Source organism: Haliotis cracherodii, unplaced genomic scaffold, assembly GCF_022045235.1.
Source record: "Haliotis cracherodii isolate W230 unplaced genomic scaffold, xgHalCrac1.p SCAF_22, whole genome shotgun sequence".
Taxonomy (NCBI): Eukaryota; Metazoa; Mollusca; class Gastropoda; order Lepetellida; family Haliotidae; genus Haliotis; species Haliotis cracherodii.
In genome coordinates, this window is record NW_027266278.1 from 5,762,104 (window position 1) to 5,787,409 (window position 25,306).

The 25,306-nt window shown below is 40.9% G+C and overlaps 2 protein-coding genes across 4 annotated transcripts in view; one reads left to right on the forward strand and one right to left on the reverse strand.

The window, feature by feature from the left end:
- Positions 1-99: 99 nt before the first annotated feature.
- Positions 100-8,798, forward strand: LOC139471354 (UPF0488 protein CG14286-like). 2 transcript variants are annotated; one of them, XM_071253673.1, is made up of 5 exons: positions 100-196; positions 3,527-3,562; positions 5,337-5,427; positions 6,316-6,450; positions 8,401-8,798. In XM_071253673.1, the coding sequence occupies exons 1-5, from the start codon at positions 128-130 to the stop codon at positions 8,715-8,717; spliced, it is 648 nt and encodes a 215-aa protein (XP_071109774.1). In that variant the 5' UTR covers positions 100-127; the 3' UTR covers positions 8,718-8,798. The 2 variants fall into 2 exon arrangements, with proteins under 2 accessions (XP_071109774.1, XP_071109775.1); XM_071253674.1 differs by lacking the exon at positions 100-196 and adding an exon at positions 818-884.
- A 2,348-nt stretch (positions 8,799-11,146) lies between these two features.
- LOC139471344 (leucine-rich repeat-containing protein 34-like) overlaps positions 11,147-25,306 on the reverse strand; it is a 35,986-nt gene continuing 21,826 nt past the window's right edge. For both annotated transcript variants that reach the window (XM_071253664.1, XM_071253663.1), the window contains exons 4-10: positions 24,849-24,932; positions 23,380-23,508; positions 22,424-22,555; positions 21,057-21,175; positions 19,213-19,368; positions 15,778-15,904; positions 11,147-13,608 (exon numbers count right to left, since the gene is read on the reverse strand). In XM_071253664.1, coding sequence (XP_071109765.1) covers positions 13,396-13,608; positions 15,778-15,904; positions 19,213-19,368; positions 21,057-21,175; positions 22,424-22,555; positions 23,380-23,508; positions 24,849-24,932 — 960 coding nt within the window. In that variant the 3' untranslated portion in view covers positions 11,147-13,395. The remainder of the gene's footprint in view (positions 13,609-15,777; positions 15,905-19,212; positions 19,369-21,056; positions 21,176-22,423; positions 22,556-23,379; positions 23,509-24,848; positions 24,933-25,306) is intronic.

Here is a 25,306-nt window from a genome sequence, read left to right on the forward strand (position 1 = left end):
GAAAATGTTACATCATGATAATATACTTAATAATCACAATGTAACGTTTAATAGCCTCCATTAGCAATGATTTCTCCATTTCTGGCGCCAAAAAGGGACACTACTCTGTTTTGTTGACGAAATCACGATGGATCAAAAGAAGCAAACCAAGCCAAAAAGCAAGAAAAACAAAGCCCCAAAACCAGCTCCCGTTAAGGTGATCCTTCGCGTATAGATATACTCTTCTATAAATACCTATATATTTGATTTGTCCATGTACACAAACAACTGTGACAGCATGCAGACGAAAATCGCAAGACCAACAAGGTGCTCAGAATTCGCGCGCACCGGTTATAAAATAACGGGCTCGGATAAAACAAGGCCGAGAGTTTCAGCTTGACAAAATGAAATTTTCTCATCTCTCAGTAAATTAAATAAAATGAACTTGTCATTATTGGAGCACAGCGCCTACAGAACTGAGCAAATGAATAGAGATGTGTTGCTGTAACTTCATTTTATATTTTTGGAGCACCTTCAGAGTACCACAACTAAAGACAAGCCACAAGATTTTGTGAGAATCCGTCGGACGTGAACTCGCGAATTTCGGATTGTTCGCCCGACAACTAACCGGCTGAGCTACGTCCACACTGATAAACTTTGTGCAAATTTACCTAGTCATGCCTACAATGTTACGGAACTGAACGAAAAGGGTGGAATAGGTCACAGACACTTACGAAGATAATGGGTAGGCACAGTGTGATGCCGATGCCATTTGGCACACTCGTCCCATTCCTTAATCTACAAGATACCGAGTGGTGAGGGATGAGCCGATATGGCGCGAACTGAAAACGGCTCGTGGCATCAGACGTCAGATGTCTAACTCGCGGATATGCGTGAATGACATGGTATTTAATAATTCCTCGGTCATTTTTCTGACAGAAAAGTATGGTAGGGAACACTGTAAGGATAATGTGGATAATAGTAAGGAATGGTTGGGGGAAGCATGAGCATGGCAACGGTGAGTTCCATTTTGAATCAGTACTGAATAATGTAGCCGGTGAAAGTGGCTTGTGTGAATGTTCCAGGACAGTTCCAAGTAGCCAAAAATATGACCCTAAACCATTTCATCCTTTTCACTCGATGTTTTTGTGTGAAGAATATTAGGAGGCTCTATAGAACTATAATAGTCACTGAACAGGTACCTAACCCTAATGATCGTAAAGGGGATCCAAGGGCTAAGGATAGACTTCGGGGTAACCTACTCTAACACCGGTGACATTTGGATGTGTTCAGCGCCAGAATTATATACCTAATAAACTGCATTCTTGTCCATAATAATGAAAATTAATGAACCAAAAAAATAATATATGTATATTAGTTCCCATTTAACCCTTGCCCCAGGAAGATGCAGCTTTTGAGATTTGATTGTTTGTTTTGTTTGTTTGTTATTTAACGCCACACTCAGCAATATTCCAGCTATATAACGGCAGGTCTGTAAATAATCAAGTCTGAACCAGACAATCCAGTGACTGACATCATGAGCATCGATCTATGCCCAGGGCTTGAAAAATATGATTGCCCGACGCCCGTGCCAAGTAAGGTTTAGATGTCGGGCGTGTAATATACGTTTTCTAGCATGCCCGTGGACAAGTAGAGCACACAAAATGAACTGGGTCAAGTTTCACGCGAATGTAATCATGTGATCATGTTACGGTATTTGATTGGCTAATATTTTGTTAGTGTCCCAGACTGACAATGTAATTTGCATACAGCTACGCCAGTCAACCAATGGGATAAATACATTTCGATGTCAGGCAGGTCAGCAACGAGAACCAGGCTTGTTTCATTGTTAAATCGTAGTAACACTTCCATATATGGCACATGTTTCTTGGAAATTGTAACGAGAGGTTGAAACATTTTCCGACTTTAGATGCTTCGTTAGGCCTAGCTTTGATGAAATATAATTTTGTCGAACTACAACAAACGGGACTTTTAAGGAGTGAAAGTATGGCATTTATTTAATATGTGTTTCTTTTCGTTGTCAACTAAAGTTCATTCGAGGCGCTGACCGTGGTTGCTTTGAATAACGGCGAGTTGTGCGATCTATCGACCCCTTTACGCACGATTTCGGCAAAATTGATCTAAACTGTATTGAATGAAATTTTAAATAAAATTAATAAAATATGCTACAAACATATGTCAAGGTACAAACGTGTTTTTTTTATAACCAGATAGTAATAATAGGATTTAATTGCGGAATTTGTTGATTGGTATTTCCGGTGTTGCGTGCAGGTGGTAATGTTTTTGCGATGGGGAAATGACATCGTGTCAGTGACTTGAGTTTACTAAAAGTGTATATAAGTTTTGGGAACCACGTGTTACCGCGAACAATAACCGAGTTAGCGCTATATTGAAGAGTGCAATAGCGAGGGATCACTGTAGTAAATCTGTTGTTTCAAATGAGTAAGCTAGTAAAGGACAGAGTAGCCTCCCCTCATTAGCACCCAGAGGGGTATCTGCAATAACAATTTATATTGCCAGTACCGCACATGGCCGATCATGTCTCAGCGGTCTATTTTAAGTTTCTTTGGCAGTGGGGACGAACTTAAAAGGAAGGCAGAGGGAAATTCCAAAAGTTGTATATCGGCAAAGAATAAGAAGTATGACGAATGTAAACGAAAACGAACATTCATCGCTGGGTGGAAAGACCAGTTTCCTTGGGTTGCGTATGATGACACAGCGAAAGTCATGAAGTGCACCATTTGTTCCAAGTACCCAAACATACACGCTTGCAATCGTTAGAGAACGTTTATTGATGGATGTTCAAATTTCAGAATTTTATTCTCAGTTCTGCAGCAGTAACATTTTACTGAATTTATTAGCTTGATTTTGGGCTAGTACATTTTAAAATAGGGCAAGTGAGAATGTTGGTCATACTTGCCCTTGGTCAAGTAACATTTTTAATAATTTTTCAACCCCTGTCTGCCATTGGGATACGATGACATGCATCAACAAATTTAGCGAGCCTGACCACCTGATCCCTTTAGTCGCCACTTAAGACAAGTATAGTCACCTTTTACGGGGCTGCTGGAGATCTATTCTACCCAGGACCTTCATGGGTCTTTCAGATTTGAAGCAACTTTGGATTTACCTCCAACCACCTCTAGTTCATATCTGTCATACTATGTTCTGATAATATTAATTTTGAATTATAAACATACTGAAGGTGGCTTGGATGAGAACATGATGATGGTATTCATGTAGTCAAATGGAATATCCCGTTGCCAGGCAAATTGGGAACAAATCATTATTTTGTTCAAAAGTGTCAAAATAGTATTCTTTTAGTTGTAATTATTTTAAATTCAGATTTTATTAACATTGCATTCAAACCAATGATGTTAAACTAAGCTTTAAGACTCTTTCTCTGTATTGGTTCTGTTGGCCGTATGATAGAACTGTCTTAAATCCAGCTTGTAAAGTTTACTGACATTTGCTGCAGGTGTTTCAATTATCTGCGAACTGCTCATAATACATATTTTGTTTTCAGACCCCAGAACCAGAAGAGGAGGAAGAAGATGATGAGGTGTGTGTTTTTGAAGTAATACAATCTTGTTATTGTCACAGTTTGAATGAGCTAAAAGCAAAGCAATCTCATTAAAATCAGAGCTAAGTTCTCGCTTCCACTAAAGAAAGATCTGAGAACATCCCATTACGGATCACGTCAGAATGACCTTTCACAAACTTTGACCGACCACTGAACATGCTGAAACGACTAACAAGAAGTCGACATCAGCCAATTAGAAAGCAGCTTTCTTGAGCTTTACGACACCCGTTTCAACCTGGCGACTTCCATCTCAGACTACATTTGAAAAATATGTTGACACAGTTCTTGATTAGATTTTTGAAAACTGTACAAACATTCTGGAATGTCTAATGGATGGTTGAGATTGTATGGCAGAGATTCCCAAGTGGCATTGCAACGCCTCTTCCGTTGAAATGTTTATCCCACGGAAGCGACAGGTAGACGATGATTTTGACGGAATCAGTTGTTCAGAATACCCCATGTAAACGTTTTCAAGGTTGCATGATTAGAAAACACATACCGACCATCACTTTCATGATCTGGTAAGCGACGCTTTGATTGGTCGGATGAAAGGTTGTTCTGACATGACAAGCAATGGGATAGCGAGAACTAAGATCTGATTTTAATGAGATTGAAAGAAAATCTGGTGATATTGCTGGAATAGTGCTAAATCTGGCATTAAAACATAATAACTTGCTCATATTGCCATTAACATATCAATACGTAAGACGTATTACAGCTGCAAGTGTTGTGTTGTGTTGAAAGGTACTTATTTCTCATTAATGGGTCATGTATCAGCATGGTCAGGTTTAGCTACGTTTGTCAGGGTGAGTATGACGGGTGACCGATTGGATGCTTGACTCTTGAGAGTTGCTGGGGCCTCAGACCTGCCCCCTACTAAAACACATAAATGTGCTGTCTCCTTAGGCAAGTGTCTTTGTTCAAAATATACCTCTCTTCACCTGGCCGCCGCGATATAACTGGAATAATGTTAAAAGCGGCGTTAAAACCAACTCACTCACTCACTCACTTCACCCAGCAGTGAATGGGTACCCGGTAGGATGAGGCGGTAATGTGACTGTTGGCAACTTGTGCTCAGTGCACACGGATCTGGTGATGGGTTAATGATATTACAGCTGTCCAATTTGGAAGTCAGGCGACATATAAATACATTACCGTATTTGCCACATTAAGCATCCTGTTCCATTAAGCACCAAATTCTGGACCAATCTGTAGGTTATCTTCATTAGTGCCCCTTGCTAAGACTGAAAATTTACACAACAGTCCATATTTTCTTGTGTATATTACAGGAAACTGTAGTTAGAAGGTATTGTAACTATTATGGAGAACATTTTAGTTTCCTCGACACTTGAACTATTAAAGTTTGTTCTCTACGGCTAGATCTCTTAAAACAAATTTGACTTGTGAATGGTTTTAATAAGCACCCCCTTTGTAAATTTTCTAAGAGGTCAGGGAGCTTTAACATGTTAAAACAGGTGTATTATTAATATTATTATTATTTTTATGATGATGATGATGATGATGATGATGTTTCTTTCACCCCCCAAGTCCCAGTTTTGTTCCCAGCCCAAACTCTGCAGTTGAATATTTCTACATGAAACCATTATCTGTCTCGGCTCTAATTTGCTAGTATTGCTTTTCGGACTCGAAAACACATTTGCAGCAAGAACTTGAACTAATGTATGAAATAAAGGAAGGTCAAGACATACGTCTTTTAGCAAAAATACATTCTGGTTGCTTTGCAAAACTTCAGCCTCTGGAGGTTCGGTTTGAGCGTGAGGTCGCCTGGTGCAAGGAGCAGCTCTTCCTCAAGCTTCACCAGGTCAAGCTGGACTCGAAGCAGGGTGAGTGAGGGAGTTAATATTTCAGCGACAACTTAACAGGGTAAGGCTAAAGTGGTGATATTTTAATCATTCTCATTGGTTATTTCAATTTCGAGGGATATTCTTTATATTTTTACAACCTTTGGTTTCTTCTATTGAGTATTTTTAAACCGATGAGAAAATGTTTTTAGTAATTATACAGTTTTTAATTGTAGTGGTAAAAATGCCCTATATAATTATCCCTACCCATTTCTCCATGCTTTCATAGAGTTAAATATATTTGAACCTGTGAAGATCCGTGTAGAACAGCAACCCATGCTTGTCGACTAACGGGATCGGGTGGTCAGGCTTAGCTGACTTGGTTTATGCATGTCATCGTATCCCAATTGCTTTGATCGATGCTCATGATATCAATGCTCATGAGACTCGTGAAGATCCGGGGTAGAATAGGTCTTCAGCAACCCATGCTTGCCGTAAAAGTCGACTATGCTTGTCGTAAAAGGCGACTAACAGGATCGGGTGGTCAGGCTCGCTGACATGGTTGATGCATGTCATCGATCCCAATTGCGTGGATCGATGCTCATGATGTCAGTCATATGACTGCGGTCTGTTAATAATCGAGTCTGGTCCAGACTCGATTATTTACAGACCGCAGTCACATAACTGGAATATTGCCGAGTGCGGCGTAAAACAACAAACAGACAAACAAACGATGCTCATGATATCAATCACTGGATTCTCTGGTCCAGGCTCGATTATTTACAGATTGCCGTCATGTAGCTGGAATATTCCTGAGTGTGGCGTCTTTTTATCTCTTCAGCTGGGCCCCACACGGCTTCGTTTCTGTCATAAGTGTGCAGTAAATGCATTAAGGAGTAATGCAGGATGTATTCATTCCGATGGTTGCAGGTTTTGACTTGGCGCGAGCCATGAAGATCTTGGACAGTGACAAGGCACCAATGATAAAGAAGCGGCAGGCGATGAGGACGACCCTCGGAGACTACAGGAAGAAGATGAAAGAGGATGAGAAGAAGCAAGCAGCAGGTTGGTTACCATGGTTACTATGTACGCCTATTGTGCTGGTGCAGGCTCAGATCATCTCACGCTTGTCATAAGCAGGTTTTAAAGGAGGACTGGGGTAGCCTAGTGGTTAAAGCGTTCGCCCATCACACCAAAGGCCTGGGTTCAATTGCCAACATTGGAAGCGAGGCTTCAAAGTTTAAATTTTTACCGAGTAGCCATATGGCTACAAGTATTTTTTTCCAGATAGCCAGTGTTAAAATGAAGAAGTCAAGCTAATATTGTAGGTAGCCCAAAGCATTTGAAATTATCTTTTATCAAATAACTATTATAATATGTACAAGTTATAGCACTAGTCTTGGAATTGTATATCCGTGGAAACTGTACTTGATTTTTGTTACTTGTGACTTGAAAAATGATACAATTTATGTTACTAGATTATATAGGCATCTCCTTGCTTATCCATTGAGCATTGTCAACTAAAATAAAGTACTAATTACATTAATATTTATGTATTTTGGTTCATTGTCAACTTTAGGAGGAATTATTTGCGAGTACAATTATTAGCAGACGTGTTTTCCAAGATCAGATGTTATTTATTTTTGTGTTTACAGATGTGTAGCAATAGAATTTAGTCGCAACAAGATTTTTTTCAAGGTAGTCATTTGTTTACCTCTGGATTTTAGTCAGTAGACAAACTCAAATTTAGGTCCCATTGGCGACCATCTTATTTGCAACTTTGAGGGCTGGAAGCCCATTTCTGATGTCCCCTGTTGTGATATTTCTGGAATGTTGCTAAAAGTGTCGTCAAACCATACTCACTCACTCACTCACTCACTCACTCACTCACTCACTCACTCACTCACTCAGTCTAAATGATGATTGGGTGGTTAGTTAATGTGAGTGAGTTTGGTTTTACGCCGTTTTAGCAATTTTCCAGCAATATCATGGCGGGGGACACCAGAAATGGGCTTCACACATCGTACCCATGTCGGGAATCGAACTCGGGTCTTCGTCGTGACGACCGAACGCTTTAACCACTAGGCTACCCGACCGCCCCCAGTTAATGTGACAGCTGGGAATGATTTAGTACTGGGATAAGTTAGCTTCTGTTAGCCGAGCGCCAGACAGGGTAACAACAAGTACCATCTTTTAACGTCTTTTGGTATGACACGGCCTGGGATCGAACCTAATTATGGATGGGTTGTTATGGTCTCCCATTTGCTTAGATTTGATGCCTCTTTCCTTGATAGGAGCAGGAAGCTCATTAGTTGCCATGGTTATTGTAGTCTAGTTAAAAAACATTTTGGACCTACTGGTTTTTCTAACCATTAACAATGAGCAATCATGGCCCAGATCCTGGCTAGAATAGGTCTTCAGCAACCCATGCTTGCCTTAAAAGGCGACTGTGCTTGTCGTAAGAGGCGACTAACGGGATCGGGTGGTCAGGATCGCTGACTTGGTTGGTCAGGATCGCTGACTTGGTTGGTCAGACTGCTGTCATATGGCTGGAATATTGCTGAGTGGGGCGTTATACAACAAACAAACATGGCCCAGTGGTATAAGGTGAATAAATTGCTTTGCCAGATCTGCTGGTCCTGGGGTTCACTCACTCAATCACTCACTCACTCGAACCGCCACCGTGGTCTAGTGGTAGAGCGTTTGTCAGCAGAAGGTCCGGGGTTCGATCCCCAGCTGCGTCATACCAAAAGACCTTAAAAGATGGTACTTGTTGTTACCCTGTCTGGTGCTCGGCATTAAGGGGCTAAAACAAGGACTGGTCGGCTCGGAGTTAAACTGCGGCATGGTATCTCAGTGAGCTAGCACTATAAATCGGCATCAGTCCAGTACAAGCAGCCACACAAACACACACACGTACATGCACGTCGCTCTATAAGTGCAATATTCTTGGACGTGACGTTAAACCCCATTTCACCTCACTCACTCACTCACTCACTCACTCACTCATTTCAGCTGCCAAGAAGATAGTGCTGAAGCCCGCTGATGAATCTCAAACAAAACTCTCAAAGTGCTTGAAACTGAGCTCTTCCCAGCAACAACAGAAGATGGGGGACGGTTCTGGTTCTGTAGATGAGAAACTCACAGACCTCTCACTGACAGACCCCAAGGACCAATCAGCTAACGACAGTGACAAGAGATCAGAGAATTTAGATAGCCAATCAGCTGCCTTCAAATTTGAGACATCGGATAACCAGTTTCGCTTTAACTTTACAGGAAAAGGAAAAGTGGATGAAAAGGTTGAACTAGATGGTGAAAGTATAGGCACATGAAATAAGTAACTATGGAAGCCTTTTAGGGCCATTTGTTTTTTTGTTTTTTCCTTGAAATTTCAAGGTTCTAAGTTGAAAATTTAAGATACACACTAAGTTGAATTTTCATGATAATAATCTTTCAAGATAAGTTGAAATGTTAAGATTATAACTTGAAAATTCAACTAAGTATCTTGAAATTTCAACTTAGTATCTTTGAAAATTTAAGAAAAAAACAAACGGCCCTAAAAGGCTTCCATTATTGACTCATGTGCCATAATAATTTTTTAGTTTCAAATGTTAAAATTCTGAATGATTTCTATGTGTATGATATGTTATTTTTTAAATAAATATCTAAAAATCACATATTTTGTTTATTGTTTTTGTCTCCCAAGTATAAGAATTAAAGGAAACAAGGTGTGTGCCAATTGGCCGTCTTTGCTGATGCATACTGGGTTGTATGCGACACACAAATGTGCATCCAGTTCGCACAAATGTGATTGGACGCAGGAAAACAATATATTGAATCCGGAGAATGCACAATAATCATTGTACCTACAGCGCATCAAATCGATGTCTAATTGTATCCATCAATCATGACCACTGTCCACATTATCATTGATTCATTCCAGGCTCTTAAGTAATTATCTAAACGTACTGTACACTAGACCTTTTGATCACTTTATAGGACCCGCATATTGTCTACAAGGACCCTTAAAATATATTATTAGGGCCACCTGGACACCCAATTTTGTAAGTCAAGGTAAAACTCTGCACATACATTCTTAATTAATGTTTGATCTTGCCACCCCGATACATTAATACAGAAACCGCCTCCGTGGTCTAGTGGTAGAGCGTCCGCCCGGAGAGCAGAAGGTCCGGGGTTTCGATCCCCAGCTGCGTCATACCAAAAGACTTAAAAATGGTACTTGTTGTTACCCTGTCTGGCGCTCGGTATTAAGGGGCTAAAACAAGGACTGGTGGGCTCGGAGTCAATATACTGTGTCTGAGTGAGGTATTCATGTTAAACTGGGGCATGGTATTTCAGTGTGCTAGCACTATAAATCGGCATCAGTCCGGACTAGTACAAGCAGCCACACACACACACGTACATGCACGTCGCTATATAAGTGCAATAATCTTGGACGCGACGTTAAACCCCATTTCACCTCATCTCACCTCACCTTAATTATTTACTTTTGGAGCTTGTCATTTGGTTTTGAGATACATATATCAGATATGCTGGTTTGAAGTTTTTGATAACCGAGAATTGTTAAGACTCGATGCTGATTGGTTGATAGAAAGTTCATCTAAGAGGTATTGTATCAGTGTAAAAGATTTGATTTTAATGAGATTGCTTCGAAAAGGGGGTTCACAATCCTGGATGCAGTGTTGTGGAGTTTGGGAACTTACTGTGCAGAGTTGTGTCCCTTTGCTGCATCTAAACCCAAGCTTCTCTCCAGCGTATGACACCTTCGAAACACTCTCGTAACATCGCTGCCACCAGCGTAGGCACGGCCATTACAAGAATCTTGAATTTTGCCCTCTAACCCCAAATCTAGTAATATTTATACTTTTGTTTATGTCTTTGGGAATGCCATCATAGCGAATTTTGAAAAGGTTTACGACGGACCATATTTCCCAGATGAATTTAACTATTTGTTTGTTTGATCAGATTGGTCTGTGATTGCAGACAAACGGAAAATCAACTAACTTACCCCTTACATTCTTACTATATCAATTGCATGATAGTCATAAAGAAACAGAAATTCAAATTGACAAACAAAGGAAATAGCTTTGCAGGGGTAAGAGTATTCAGCGTCACAGCAGTCATCACTTGTTTGTAAACATAACAGTCAGTCGGCTGCGAGTTCAACTCCAAGCATGGTTGTAGCCACCTTTTACTGCGGGGAGCTTTGACTGGTGACAGCAATAATATAGAGTGCTCTGCTAACGGGATATCGGTGTTAGGAGCTTGCATCTAAACCTACAGCCGCCATCCTCCTGTGACCAGGTTCTTTCACAACATGGGAGACTGTGTGGTAGCCTTGGTTTGCCATAGGGTTTCGATTCCAACATTGGGGCAACATTAGAAGGTGTCTCCGATATCATCGTGCTTGATTAGTGCTAAACTCACTCACTCACAGGACAAAGATGGCCTCGTAGCCTTGGTTTGCCATAGGGTTTCCATTCCAACATTGGGACAATATAAGAAGGTGTCCCTGAAATCATCGTGCTTGATTAGTGCTAAACTCACTCACTCACGGGACCAAGATGGCCTAGTAGTCTTGTGCACTGCTAAACCTGGATCTGCGGGTAACGGGTTTGAATCCTAGATTAACCACATGCTCTGATGCACTTAAAATACAACTCACTCTCACAAAATAATGTTCACATCCCCAGATGTCAGGACAATAGTGATATATAACAATATTTTCACATCAACATAGATTTTATTTACAAAATATACATGTTACGGTAATGTACAGAGTCACAACTAATAGTCTTCCTGGGATCACTCGTTTATGTTATTTACAATGGGATTGGTTGGTTTGTTGTTTTACACCGCACTCAGCAATATTCCAGCTATTTGACAGCGGTTTGTAAATAATCGAGTCTGGACCAGACAATCCAGTGATTAATATCAGGAGCATCGATCCACACAATTGGAAGAAATATTAGCTGTAAAGATTAATGCTATCAATGCATCATACATGCCGAAAGTAGAGTTGAGTTACTTGTGGTTAGACATTGATAAATCTGTAAGAGTGATCAATGTTAAAGGAATGTGCTGTTATATTGTGTGAATCCTCGATCGTGTCACCTAGATTTATCTCTGCAACAGGTGTGACATGAAATTCAAAATACTATTTCTTGACTTTGTGTAGAGTTCTCAAGTCATGCTTGTTGAATTGAAAATGAAAGACAATTCTAAGTTCTCATGTATCTATTGTATTTGAGCGATATATCCTTTCAACCAAAGACGTATATACGTCTTTGTTTCAACATATTGTTACAACCTATCTGTCTTCAGCAGAGCTCCAGATAAGCTGTGTATCTGATTCTGCAGAAATGCAGAAATATGCAGTAAAATAAAATCCAAGCGTATCAAATACGAAATGAACATTACAGATAAACTACAAAAATAAAACTTATGCGTATCATCAAAATATTGTGAAGTAACCCTGCGTATTCGATTAGCAAATCAGCAACTTATTTTGAAATTATAAACGGGCATTCCGTCAATCTTGCCAAACTCCACGATGACAGTTACATCATGATCATTTGCCATCACACTTTCTTGTGGAAGTATCGTGGTATTTGTCAGTCCTATAAAGCTCTCAAAACCCACATGACACCAGTTTGCAGGGACTAGATGAATAGTGTTTTTAAATATTTAACTTAAATACCCACATGTGTAAAACCTAGTGGGTAACAGAAATTGGAATACCCAGATAGAATTACTGATACCCAATGATCTTAAAATGCATGGGTAAAATACCCACAACAACGAAAGCTCCAGACAATTCAGAGTGACAGTTTCAAAGACAGGTAGATGTTAGTCTCAGAACTAAATATGAATGGAACATATCATTGCTCAATGTGTTGATAAATGACAGAGGCAGATGGAGGATCTTTAAAAGGAGGTGGCGAGGTGGCGAGTGGGGGGGACATTTCAAATTTTTAACTTCAGTGTGTGTGTGGAGTAAGCCTGCAACGAATACGATACGTATCACGAATATAGGGTAACGAATATGAATATTTATTCACGAATACAATTACAGGTCAGTATCAGTTGATGTATTATTAATCCTTTTATTAATAATAAAAAAATAATTTTTTGGCCATGGTCTGACCATGTTGACAGTGTTAATGATTTTTTGTTTATTATACATGCTATGTACTAACTTATCCAGGTACCAATATCTGCTAAAATGCGACATATCCAATGACCACATTACTGTCAAATTAAACATAAATATCTTTGAAGAAATCTATGTATGGATATAATTAATTCTTATGGATATTTTTAGTTAAAAAACACTCATTTTATTTTTTATTATATTCGTAAATATTCGATTCTTGCGTCCACGAATAACGAATAATGAATTCAATTCATGAAGGGATATGGTTCGATTCACCAAAAAAAAGAGGGAATCGTAACAGCCCTAGTGTGGAGTGTGTTTAAGTCAGACAAACAAACAGGGATGGTGGGGAATTTTGATACTTGAGAATTTTACTATTTCTGTACTACGAAAAAACCCAAAACACACCCAATTCTTTCGCATTAGCCATGATAGAGGAACTATTGTAAAATGAAAGAGCTGGGTGGTCCTTAACTTGTTTTGAGTAGTATATAATAAAAGGGAATTAATTTTTGTTCATTGCGTTCCATATGTGATGTTTAAAAGGAATCCTTGCAGGATAAGAAATTATTTTTTTATTTTCATGTGTTTACAAAAATGATGTGCCACAGAGTTTCCATCAAACTAATAGTAAAAAATGTCACCCGTCCTTCTTTAAATTTACTGTTCTCGGACTGGCGAACTTTGTTAGTTGGAAACACTGGATGCACCACTGCATCAATGGATCATTTCCCCCATCAGTTTCCTTATGGTCACATGACCTCCCACTTCACGTCCCTCGCTGAAACAGTCCGAGCATCGCCAGGAATACTTGTATCACAGCTAACATCTCTTTACACCTTGAATGTAATTTCTTTTGACCTTGGTTCGTGTACACCTGGTGGTTGCCATGATGGCACGTCATCGCCGTAGCTTGGCGCAGAGTAGTAGTGTCTGCGTATGTGATGATTCTGTTCACATAAACTGGTGACACCGTCGACAACATAAGGCTTAACATCTGTGTCTGTCAGATCCAGGCGTCCAGTTTCAACAAGATTTGCAAATGCCTGAAACATACATATAAAGTCAGACTTGCTGGCTTGGTTGATGCATGTCATCGATCCAAATTGCGTAGATCGATGCTCATGATGTCAATCATAAGATTGTCTGGTCCAGACTTGATTATTTACAGACCGCCATCATATAGCTGGAATAATGCTGTGTGCGGCGTTAAACAACAAACAAACCAAAACGTCACACTAAAATCATGTTTGTTGATTTTATATTGTTTGTTTGTTGTTTAACTCGGCACTCAGCAATATTCCAGCTATAGGATCTCAGTCTGTAAATAATCAAGACAGGACCTGACAACGGTTTGATCGATACTTATAGCAACTATCCATGGTGTTGGGGTACGATGCCAGGCCATCATACAAGTTAGAGCCTGACCCCTCAACCCACATAGTCGCCTTTAACAACAAGGAGGAGCGGTCGGGTAGCCTAGTGGTTAAAGCGTTTGCTCGTCACGCTGAAGACCCGGGTTCGATTCCTGACATGGGTACAATGTGTGAAGCTCATTTCTGGTGTCCCCTGCCGTGATATAGCTGGAATATTGCTAAAAGCGGCGTAAAACCAAACTCACTCACTAACAACAAGGATAGGTTGCTGGGGACCTGTTCAAACCCGGAATCCCCATGTATGCGATGTCTCTTGGTTATGGTAATTTTTAGAAACACCATAAGGCAAAACTTTTGAAAAAAAACATTAATCCAGATTCTGCTGACCCTAAACAAATTTGGGGAAAATCAAATCTGAAAAGCAATTTTTTAATGAAGTTAAATGAAGCTATTTGGTGTTTGCTACATAAACATTGAGCATACTATAGCCAGTATAGGTCAAACTGTAGTGAGTGAGTGAGTGAGTATGGCTTAATCCAGGGTTATAGCAATATTCCAGCAATATCACGGCGGAGGACACCAGAAATGGGCTTCACACATTGTACCCATGTCAGGAATTGAACCCGGGTCTTCGGCGTGATGAGTGAACGCTTTAAACACTAGGCTACCAGACCGCCCCTGGTCAAACTGTAAGACAACAGACAACAGCCAACTTATCAGTCAGATAGCAGAAACATTTAGGCTTGAAAAATGAAAAGCATTGGTTCTAAGGCAATGGCTTTGGTGTGAGTGAGTGAGTGAGTGAGTGAGTGAGTGAGTGAGTGAGTTGGGTTTAACGCCGCTTTTAACAGTATTCCGGTTATATCGCGGCGTGTCAGCTTAATGTGGGAGGAAAGCCCGAAGTGATGCAGGTCTCAGACGTTTACCACTTCGGTGAAACCCACGAGCACGGGTATGGTGCTGACAAACCTAGAAACATAATTGGGGCGAACCGGGATTCGAACCCACAATCATAGGTTTCTGGCGTGCCCAAGGGACGCAAATCTGCACAGCGAATCGTGGCGCCTTAGACGACTGGGCCACCCGTGCCCCCCAATGGCTTTGGAAAATATAGTGCTGGTGGGTGTGCGGGCGTTCATTTTTGTTGTTGTTTTTTTTGGTTGTTCAAACAAGTATGTAGCCTAATAAACAGTTGTGTACAAACAACCTGAGAAAGGGCCTCCCTATACAAATGTATTCCTTGATGAGTAAAATACTGGAATACAGTATGTGACTACCTTAGACTTGGAATATTTAAGGATTTTGTAATTTTGGAATCATGTCCCGATTAGTTTAATTGACTGATTGGTTTCAATTTTCAACCGAGAATAAAAACAAATTTGTTAATAATTTTTTGGAGTTACAATGTATACATTCAATTGAAAACTCATTATCGGAAGTAGTAACATGCATAACATTTCTTTTAATAATGACAACATTGGTGTATAATAATAACTCTATTGATAATTTATAACAATCATGGCTCTAATCCTGGCAACTTCCAAACTTTCGGGAAGTTGTGATCTATCGGATCGTCATTCAGGCGATGTTTCTGACAGATCACGATCTGAAAAATACTATCATGAAAGTGTATCCCGTGGATAAGCCGACCCCTTTCTACAGAATCTTTTTTCTGGTCCTCACAATTCGGCTTATACGCGGTCATATACGGTAGTTGAGAGATCGCTTTGTAGAACTTTTGTTTTGGTTTACTGTATGAATTTCCTTTCTTAGCCTGTTACAGAATAATCATTTCTTGTTGAATCACTCTCGACAAGTTTGATGACATGCTGTACTTACAACACAGGCAGGTTCCTCCAGCTTGTTGCCCCAGATGAACACTTTAGACAGAGAGGTGTTGGTCTTCATACTGTCTGCGATTGCACACAGCCCCTTGCTGGCGATGTTGTTGCTCACGATCACAAGCCTACAAGGGCAAAATTAATTACTACATAGTTTGTTTCAGCTGTTCTCAGCAACATTCCAGCTACTTCGCGACAGCCTGAAAACAATAGAGTCTGTGCCAGACAAACCAGTGACTGAAAGAATAATCTAACACTGAGCCATCTAACCCAAAACTCTCACCTTCGGGCTAGACATCTTCCCTAGGCAAGGGAGTTAACTGACTATTAATGTCCAGTTTCCACCCTTGCTGAACTAGGCCGGAATTACATTTTGGCTGGACTAACAAGTCTATGCATAGTCCAATCAAAATCGTGCAATGAAATCAAAATCAGGTTCATAAACTGTCAGAGTTCGGTCAATTGCAGGATTTGCAAAGCATGTGCACTGTCAACTTAGTGTCAACAGATATTTTCCAATTATTTTGGATTTTTTTGTTTTCAATCAAGGTGCTCACGTGATTTGATGCACTTCGCATAAGATCCGTATTATCACACTATAGATCTTGATGATCGATCTGATCAAGACATCTTGATTGGGTGCTGCCATTTTGTTGGAAGCAAATGCAAGTGATACTATGGGTTGGAATCTGATTGGTCAATAGGGGGGACATAGAAGGGACATCGTCATAGCCACTGGTGGGGCTACGATCGAACCCAGGAATTCCAGCATAGCTCGGCAAGGGTGGAAACTGGATTTTTAAAGTCATATAACTCCCTTGCCTTGGGAAGATGAGTCAGTGCTGGAGTTACAACAAGAGCAGAAGAAGCAGTCGTAAAATCTCCATTCAGTGTCATTTCCAAAACAAGAGACACAGAGTAGTGATTGTGACTGAATATGTTTACAAAAGAAAGGTAAGTCCTTTAGGAGTTTCTTCTAATTACTATGTAAATGGTTTTACGCTGCTTTTAGCAATATTCCAGCAATATCACGGCGGGGGACACCAGAAATGGGCTTCACACATTGTACCCATGTCGGGAATCGAACCCGGGTCTTCGGCATGACGAGCGAACGCTTTAACCACTAGGCTACCCGACCGCCCCAATCCACAAAATGAAACTTTCGAGAAGAAGTTTTTTCTTTCTGCCAAACAGTGAGCAGCGAGTTCAGTTGTTATAAAGCTTCACAGAGGGGCTGAATGGACAGGGGTATAACCATATTTCTTTTTGTTCCTCAAAGGTGTTTGTTTTTCCTAACAATACTTTCACATGGCCACCTTAAGAAAAACATGTTTACAAAAATGTCACTTGTATCTTTATTTGTTTATTAACCCTTTGGAAGAGAAATCCCCTACCCAAACAAACAAACAGGCATATGATGACTTTGCTAGCTCACTACTACTGTCAGGGGGTATGGGCGGTTCAGCTGTCTAAGCTACTGCAAGTCACTGTGCAGAGTTGTATCCCTTAGTCAAGTCAGGATCCTATCACTTTGACCTAATTATGATCTTTAGTTTGTCAAGACCCTGCTAGTGGTTGTGAAACAATTACACACATACTGTCGTCAATAGATTCCATGAATTGTGACATTTGTTTTCATTCTCCTTCAATCTCAATAATCAATAAGCAAAAGAAATCTAATTTGAAGATGTTGAAGTTAAATTAAGGATTGGTAGTTTCTTGAACACAGATGGGAGGAGGGCAAAGGAGGAGGCACCCTGACTGATAAGTGTTTTATTTATAGTCCCACTCTGAAATTTCTGTTCATAATTTTTCTCCTAAAATTTGTTACAATTCCTCCAACTCTATAAGGCCAGGCGTTTTATATTTTTCAGATTACGGACCCTTCGACTTTTTGGGAATATGTAAAAAAAAAAAAATCAGATTCCCAACACACAACCCCCCCCCCCCTCCGCCGATAGCCACGTAGTCAGGTATTTCATTTGTTATCATCACCTTTTAATAAAAAAACATATGAATTTACTGTTGTAAACTAGTAAAGAGATACATAATCAATTTTTGTTGATCTCGAAGTGGAACATGAATAGCCTCCCTTGACAATTGTCCGTGTTGTAAGTGGTAGAATTTTTATTGTTTCAAGGGGCTTTATCGTCACAAATGGCTGTCTTTTGAGCAAAGAATATGTTCATAAAGTATGCCAGAGGTATTCTGCATTAAAACAAAATGCATCTGGCTTCTTCTTCTTTTTTTCCCCTCTTCCAACCCTGGACTTAATTAATTGATTAATCCGTAATCCTAAAAATAAAAAAAGCCTGGCCTAATCCTGATCTGAGTAAGATATAATAGGAGGGCGATGGGGATTTTGGCCATATTAATGAACCTATGGCAGGGATTGACCTGGGTCTATCAATCTGTGAGTACTAGGGACTCTCCCGAATACTTCTGGGTGGCCCCAGCCAATGGGGGTCGACCCCTGTGACCTGCGTGTCATCTACATGCCCCACACTTAACTTCAGTACTTCATATCTCTAACACTGGGCATTCTCTGGAGCCGTTGCTAAGTATTAAAATGATTTCCTTGTTTCAAAGAAACCTTGATTAATAATTTAGCAAAAAAATCAGGAATGGACACTCTGAACTTTGTATATCAAATATCAATAAAAGTGTCAGTTGAATATAACATGCTACAAGACACCTTAGTTTAATGATTCAAACAGACGTCCATTGGGACTCTTTTCGCATCCATTCTCTACTTCTATGACATCGGACAAATATCGCCAGAGCTGAGTTAACCACACCCCTATCGATCAGGGGAGAAGCAGTCTCCACTTGCATAGTTTTTAAACTCAGTACTTGATGTGTTGCATTCCTGGAGATATTGATTTCTATAGCATCATGAATGACAAACAAACGTTGCCGATCTATGTGTTGATCAAAAGTTAGATACCTTCAGTTCATTTTCTTCCATCTTTCACATTTTCAAAATGCCATGATGAGAATTGCACTGTACCGAAAACAAATTTTTGTTTGTGCTGAATAGTATCAATCATTTGGATGAAATGAATCTGGTTTGAATTTGTCTGACAAAACACCAGACTCTTCATCACTTTGAACTTTCTGATTGGTCAGTCGTTTGGTTTGAGTGAGTGAGTGAGTGAGTGAGTTTGGTTTTACGCCGTTTTTAGCAATATTCCAGCAATATCACGGCGGGGGACACTAGAAATGCGCTTCACACATTGTATCCATGTGGGGAATCAAACCCGGGTCTTCGGCATGACAAGCGAACACTAACCACGAGGCTACCCGACCGCCCCCATTTGGTTTGCTGCTTTTAGTGACAGGACCGTGTAAATCTATATTTTCATTAGGGATACAAAGACACCTGGATTTAACTTTGAACACTAACGAGTCTGTAAGTAGTTCAAACACATACGTATTAAGTGTCATGTTGCAGGTTGCCAAGGCGTCGGCAAGATGCAGGGCACCATCATCTTCAAGTCTGTTGAATCCAAGATCAAGTGTCTTCAGTGCTGTGTCTTTCTTCAAAACTTTGGCCAACTCTTTCGTGCCATCTCGTGTGATTCTGTTGCTGAAACACAAACCGGCCAATCAACATCATATACAGGCAGCAAGCCCACCCGATACTGAGGTTCTGGTATCTCCTACGTAGGACTTACTATCTCCTACGTAGAACTTATTATCTCCTACGTAGGACTTAGTATCTCCTATGTAGGAGAGCCACCTCCTCTCAAGTATCAGTTTCTAAAGATGTCCTCAGTCAGGTTTAGAATCCTCACCTTAATCCAACCTTACATTAATCCAATCACACATCAAATAGCACCGCTTATTAGCGCTGAGTAAAGTACTTCCGCAAAAACAATACATGCGCGCTGGCTCGTGTCGGCCTTTGACGCAGTCGCAAAGAACAAAGGGTGGCGTCTGTCTGGACTTGCAGGTGTGATCAGTGATGAAATAAGTGAGTAGAACTCTTGTCTTGACCCCAGCAGTGACAATTCACAGGACGTAATTAGTGTTTGAATGACATTGTTTATATACTTTAAATACAAGTGCTGCTCAATAAACAGTGGTGTGGAATACATCAGCGTATGTCTAAGTTGGTATTTTTGCTATCCAAAATGTCTTATTGTTGATATAAATGCAATGTATAAAAATGCTAGCAAAGACCACACGCATTTTTGGCATTTAATTCACACTCGCTTTAATTTCAAGATCTACAGTATTATCGTTGGGGAAGCCTTTGCAATATTTCTGTGAAATCTTAAAATTGGATCAAATGACTGACAACTTGTTGTAGAGAAATATGTGAAAGTTGTAAATGATTATTGCTGAGAATGCAAGGTGTGGTCCAGATCCTCCTCCTAATTAGGATATGTATCTTGACTTGCTGGGTAATTAGTCCAGGATATTTTGATAGATTTTAGCCACCTACGTCACAGTTACATCAGACCAGCGGTACGACAGCTCTCTCAGTGAGTTATAGGATGGCTGTCAACAGAGGCAATGATTAATCTGAACTAAATATCTGACGTTACGACAAGGAGAATATACGACTAACGACTAACGACTCACAGCAATAGCAGTTACCTACTGCGCCACTTATTTCCTGTGGAAAAGAACACAAATATCACTCAGATGATGAGTGTCATGTTTCTTTTCATGGACATCTATTCTATTATTCTATTATGGTGAGTGAGTTGGGTTTAACGCCGCTTTTAACAGTATTCCAGTTATATCATGGCATGTCAGCTTAATGTGAAAGGAAAGCCCGAAGCGATGCAGGTCTCAGACGTTTACCACTTCGGTGAAACCCACGAACACGGGTATGGTGCTGACAAACCTAGAAACATAATCAGGGCGAACTGGAGATTCGAACCCACAATCATAGGTTTCTGGCGTGCCCAAGGGTGGGTGGGTGTGTGGGTGAGTGGGTGAGTGGGTGATAGACCCAAAATGAGCTTCATACATTGTACCCATGTGGGGAATCGACCCCAGGCCTTCTGCGTGATGAGCAGACGCTTTAACCACTGGGCTACCTCAACGCCCCATGGCATGGTGCTGAGAACCTAGAAACATAATTGGGGAGAACCAGGATTCGAACCCGCAATCATAGGTTCCTGGCATGACCAAGGGACGCAACTCGGCACAGCAAATTGTGGTGCCTTAGACGTCTTGGCCACACCCATGTCCCCGACAAGGAATAGAGAGCTAGAGACCTATTGTAACCCAGTGACTGTGATTTGAAAGCAAGTGCTATACCAGCTGAGGTCGAGATATGTCAGGGTGTAGTTTTCCATGAGGCATTCCGCCAGACGAGTTGCTCCGAAGTCTCGCATATCGTACTTCTGCAGATGTAATTCTTCCAGACTCCGGTTTACCTGTGCAACAAAACCAGGGCATCAAGGTAACGGTCAGCGAGAAAACTATCCCCTCTAGGAAATATGGAGAGGGGGATGCAGGGATAACGGCTAACATTTTAATATTATCAATTCAATAAACCTATCTGAAAAACTTGGTATCACGATCCGATAAATATGCAAATGAGGTCACCTTGTAGGAACTACTTTTAAGTTCCATACATCGATGCATTGCCTACTGTCTCAATAAACTAGGGGGTTGAGAGTGTGCGTGTGTGTGTTGGGGGTGGGGGGTGGTAGTGTGTGTGTGTGTGTTGGGGGTGGGGGGAGGTGTGTGTATGTTGGTAGTGTGTGTGTGTGTACGGGGTGGGGGGAGGTGTGTGTGAGCTGGGGTGTGTGTGTGTGTTGGGGGTGGAGTGAGATGTGTTATTGTGTGTTGGGGGGAGGTGTGTGTGTGTGGGTTCACACTGTGTGTGTGTGTGTGTGTGTGTGTGTGTGTGTGTGTGTGTGTGTGTGTGTGTGTGTGTGTGTGTGTGTGTGTGTGTGTGTGTTGGGGGTGGGGGAGGTGTGTGTGTGTTTTGGGGTGGTGGTAGAGTGTGTTTGTGTGTGTGTGTGTTGGGGGTGGGGGAGGTGTTTGTGTGTGTGTGTTGGGGCTGGGGGGAGGTGTGTGTGTGTGTGTGTTTGGGGGTGGTAGTATGTGTGTGTTGGGAGTGGGGGGAGGTGTGTAGTGTGGGAGGTGTGTTGGGGGGTGGGGGTGGGGGGAGATATGTGTGTGTTGGGGGGTGGGGGAGGTGTGTGTGTGTCTACAACATACTACATTTGGCTTCTAAAAGGTGGGGGTAGGGGACCCTGGACCCCACCTCTGGATCCGTCTATGCATGGAGTGGTCCACTCAAATACTAATTCCATGTTAACATAGTTAGAAACTGTTTCGGTTTTGTACAAGTGACATGTATTTCAGTAATTACGGGACCTATTAGTAGGAAGAGGCTCTAATGCACATTATTGCATTGATTGCATTGTTAAACTACAATGTTTAAATACCTTTGAATTTCAGAAAATATGAACTTAAAAAATCTGAATTTTGACCAAAATAAAGACTTTTGTGCAGTCTGTCCAACTGGCACTTTATTTGGAGTCCTATGCTGGTATATCATTAATTGAGCCATGCCTACTGTCATCATGCGTGACAGCTTACACAATCATCACTATGATGGAAGAGGTCACAATAATTACTATGACAGGAGGGGAGCTTGACTGACGTCTTACTTTAAGCATTTTGGAGAAGTGGACCGTGGTCTCCTCTTGGTGTGTGAACAGGATGGGTCTATTCACGTTCAGTGCTTTCAGGGTCTTGTTCTGGTTAAGCACAGTTGCCATGGCGATGACACTCTCAATTGTCTGAAAAAACAATTTCGATTTCCTGCAAATTTCATAATTTCTCAAAGAAATTTCTCAGAGAAGTATTTTAAAAAAATGAAAACATCTTAAACAAGGGCAAAAGTGAGCGTGGTTCACTAATACCCCAGACCCGCCTAGAGTGTCAGTAGTTTCAAATAAAATAATGGATAGGGTTAGGGTTTGAAAAATTCATTAAAAAATGGAAAATTAATAAAAAAAATAAATTCTTTTGACTGCACCCCTCCATATGACACAGATTATATGTACTAAGTTTGAGATGAATCCACTGAATAGTTTAAACGAAATCGCACGGACAAAGTGTTCGGACTCGATCATAGCGCCACCAGTGGCTATTACCAGTTATGTCCCCTCTAAGCCTCTCCTATTGACCAATCAGATTCAACCTCTCGTATCACTTGCATTTGCTTCAAACAAAATAGTGGCGCCCAGTCAAGACGATTTGACCGATAATTAAGATCTATATTGTGATAAAACGAGTCTTACATCGCGATGTGCATCAAATCACGTGAGCACCTTGATTAAAAACATGAAAAGATTTAGAAAATATCTGTTGACAACGAGTTAGCGGTGCACATGCTTTGCAAATCCTGCAGTCGACAGAAATCTGCATGACACTTTACTAACCGGATTTTGATTTCGGTGCGCGATTTTGATTGGACTATGCATAGACTCGTTAGTCCAGCCAAAATGTAACTCCATAATACCAGCTTAGTTCGGCAAGGGTGGAAACTGGACTTTTATAGTCAGTTAACTCACTTGCCTCGGGAAGATGCATAGATGACTGGGCTATGCTAAATCCTTACCATGTCAGTATCCCCAACGTCCAGGGCCTCTAAGGTCAAGTTGACCTGCAGGGCTTGAGCGAAACACATCCCTCCTTTGTTGCCAATTTTATTCCCAGTCATTCTCAACGTCCGAAGTGTCTCATTAGTCTGACAAAAGAATACATGAAATTTAAAAAATTGCTTAGAACTTTTTACACTATCTTAAATATTGCATAACAAACATTAAAAAAACCCAAACCAAACAATCATTCCCCCAAGTTGGTGAGTGAGTTCTTTCAATGAGGCTTTTAACAGAAAATCAGTTATAGAATATTGGCTTCATGTGGGAGGAGTGCAATTATTTGGTAATGGTTTTCAAACTTTTCTGAAACCTATAAGCATGGGTATGTTGTCAGACCAAGGATTTTACTCCAGGTGAGTCTGACATTAAAACCCTCGATCAGCAGATCATATCTTCACTAAGGGAGGCAACTCTGCACAGTGAGCCTCCCAGGCCTACCCAAGCCTGGAACAGTGATCTGCATGTTTCCGATGTCAAGGTTTTCCTGAGAAGGGAGAAGACCTGCATGCTAAAACTATCCTGCTGAGAATATATACTGCTAGGTGTCCACAGCATCAGCTATACCTTGAACCTGACACACCTCATATAGTTTAGTACTGAGTGAGTGAGTTTGGTTTTACGCCACTTTTAGCAATATTCCAGCAATATCACGGCGGGGGACACCAGAAATGGGATTCACACATTGTACCCATGTCGGGATTCGAACCCGGGTCTTCGGCGTGATGAGCGAACGCTTTAACCACTAGGCTACCCGACCGCCCCTATAGTATTAGTACTGAGTGAGTGAGTTTGGTTTTATGCCACTTTTAGCAATATTCCAGCAATATCACGGCGGGGGACACCAGAAATGGGATTCACACATTGTACCCATGTCGGGATTCGAACCCGGGTCATCAGCGTGACGAGCGAACACTTTAACCAGTAGGCTACCCAACCGCCCCAGTTTGGTACTGCACACAGAGACAGCAGCAACACAACAGTGCTTTAGGGTAAGAAACAAAATGGACTGAAGTACTAGTACCAGTTACTCAAAAATATCACCTGGACTCGACAGGCTAATTTCAATGGTAAGATGGCAGACAATGCAGTATTCTCTTCCATGTCTGCAACATGTGAGAGAAGTGAAGATGTGAGTTATCACCCCTGGTTGTGTATTCAAGTCCTTGACACAGGACACAGCTAAACCCCACTCATGCTTGCGTACCCTTCAGAGCCCTACAAATACACTGTATATAGTCAAAATATATAAGCTCAAAATCAGAAGGTTACACTTTTTTTAACACTTTTTCCTTTCTTTCTTATTTCACCAGACAAGTGTTTTGTTTGATTACATAAAGAAACAATTTTTGTTAAATTGTATGTTTTTTCTTACAACCACTAGCCCCACTGTTTGGGGAATCTGTGCCTCAGTATCCTTCTCATGTACCTGCAAGGCTTTAGCTATGTGTTCAGCTCCATCCGGACCGATGTCGTTGCCCATGAGGTCAAGCTCCTGGAGACCCGGCGTCCCCTGGACAACAACATATGACATTCATAGAAACAGTTTCAAAACGTAAGTCATACACACTGTTATATTTCTCAGTTTAAATAACACACACCATATTCGACGTAATAAGCGCCCCGCTCTAATAAGCGCCCACGGCGATATTTGCTAATATATTGGCTAGTGAACGTTCCAAATTAGCACCCCTTCCGATTGATCAATGTACACGAGACTTATTTATTCGCGTATAATACGCACTGGAGTGTTATATGCACCCTTAATTACGGGCAATTAAATTCTGGAAAAATATATCTGCAGCATATAAGCATTTCAGGCTGTCAGAATAAACCACGAAACTTTTCTTTTAAGTCTGTTTTTTTCACGAAAATAATATTCTAATA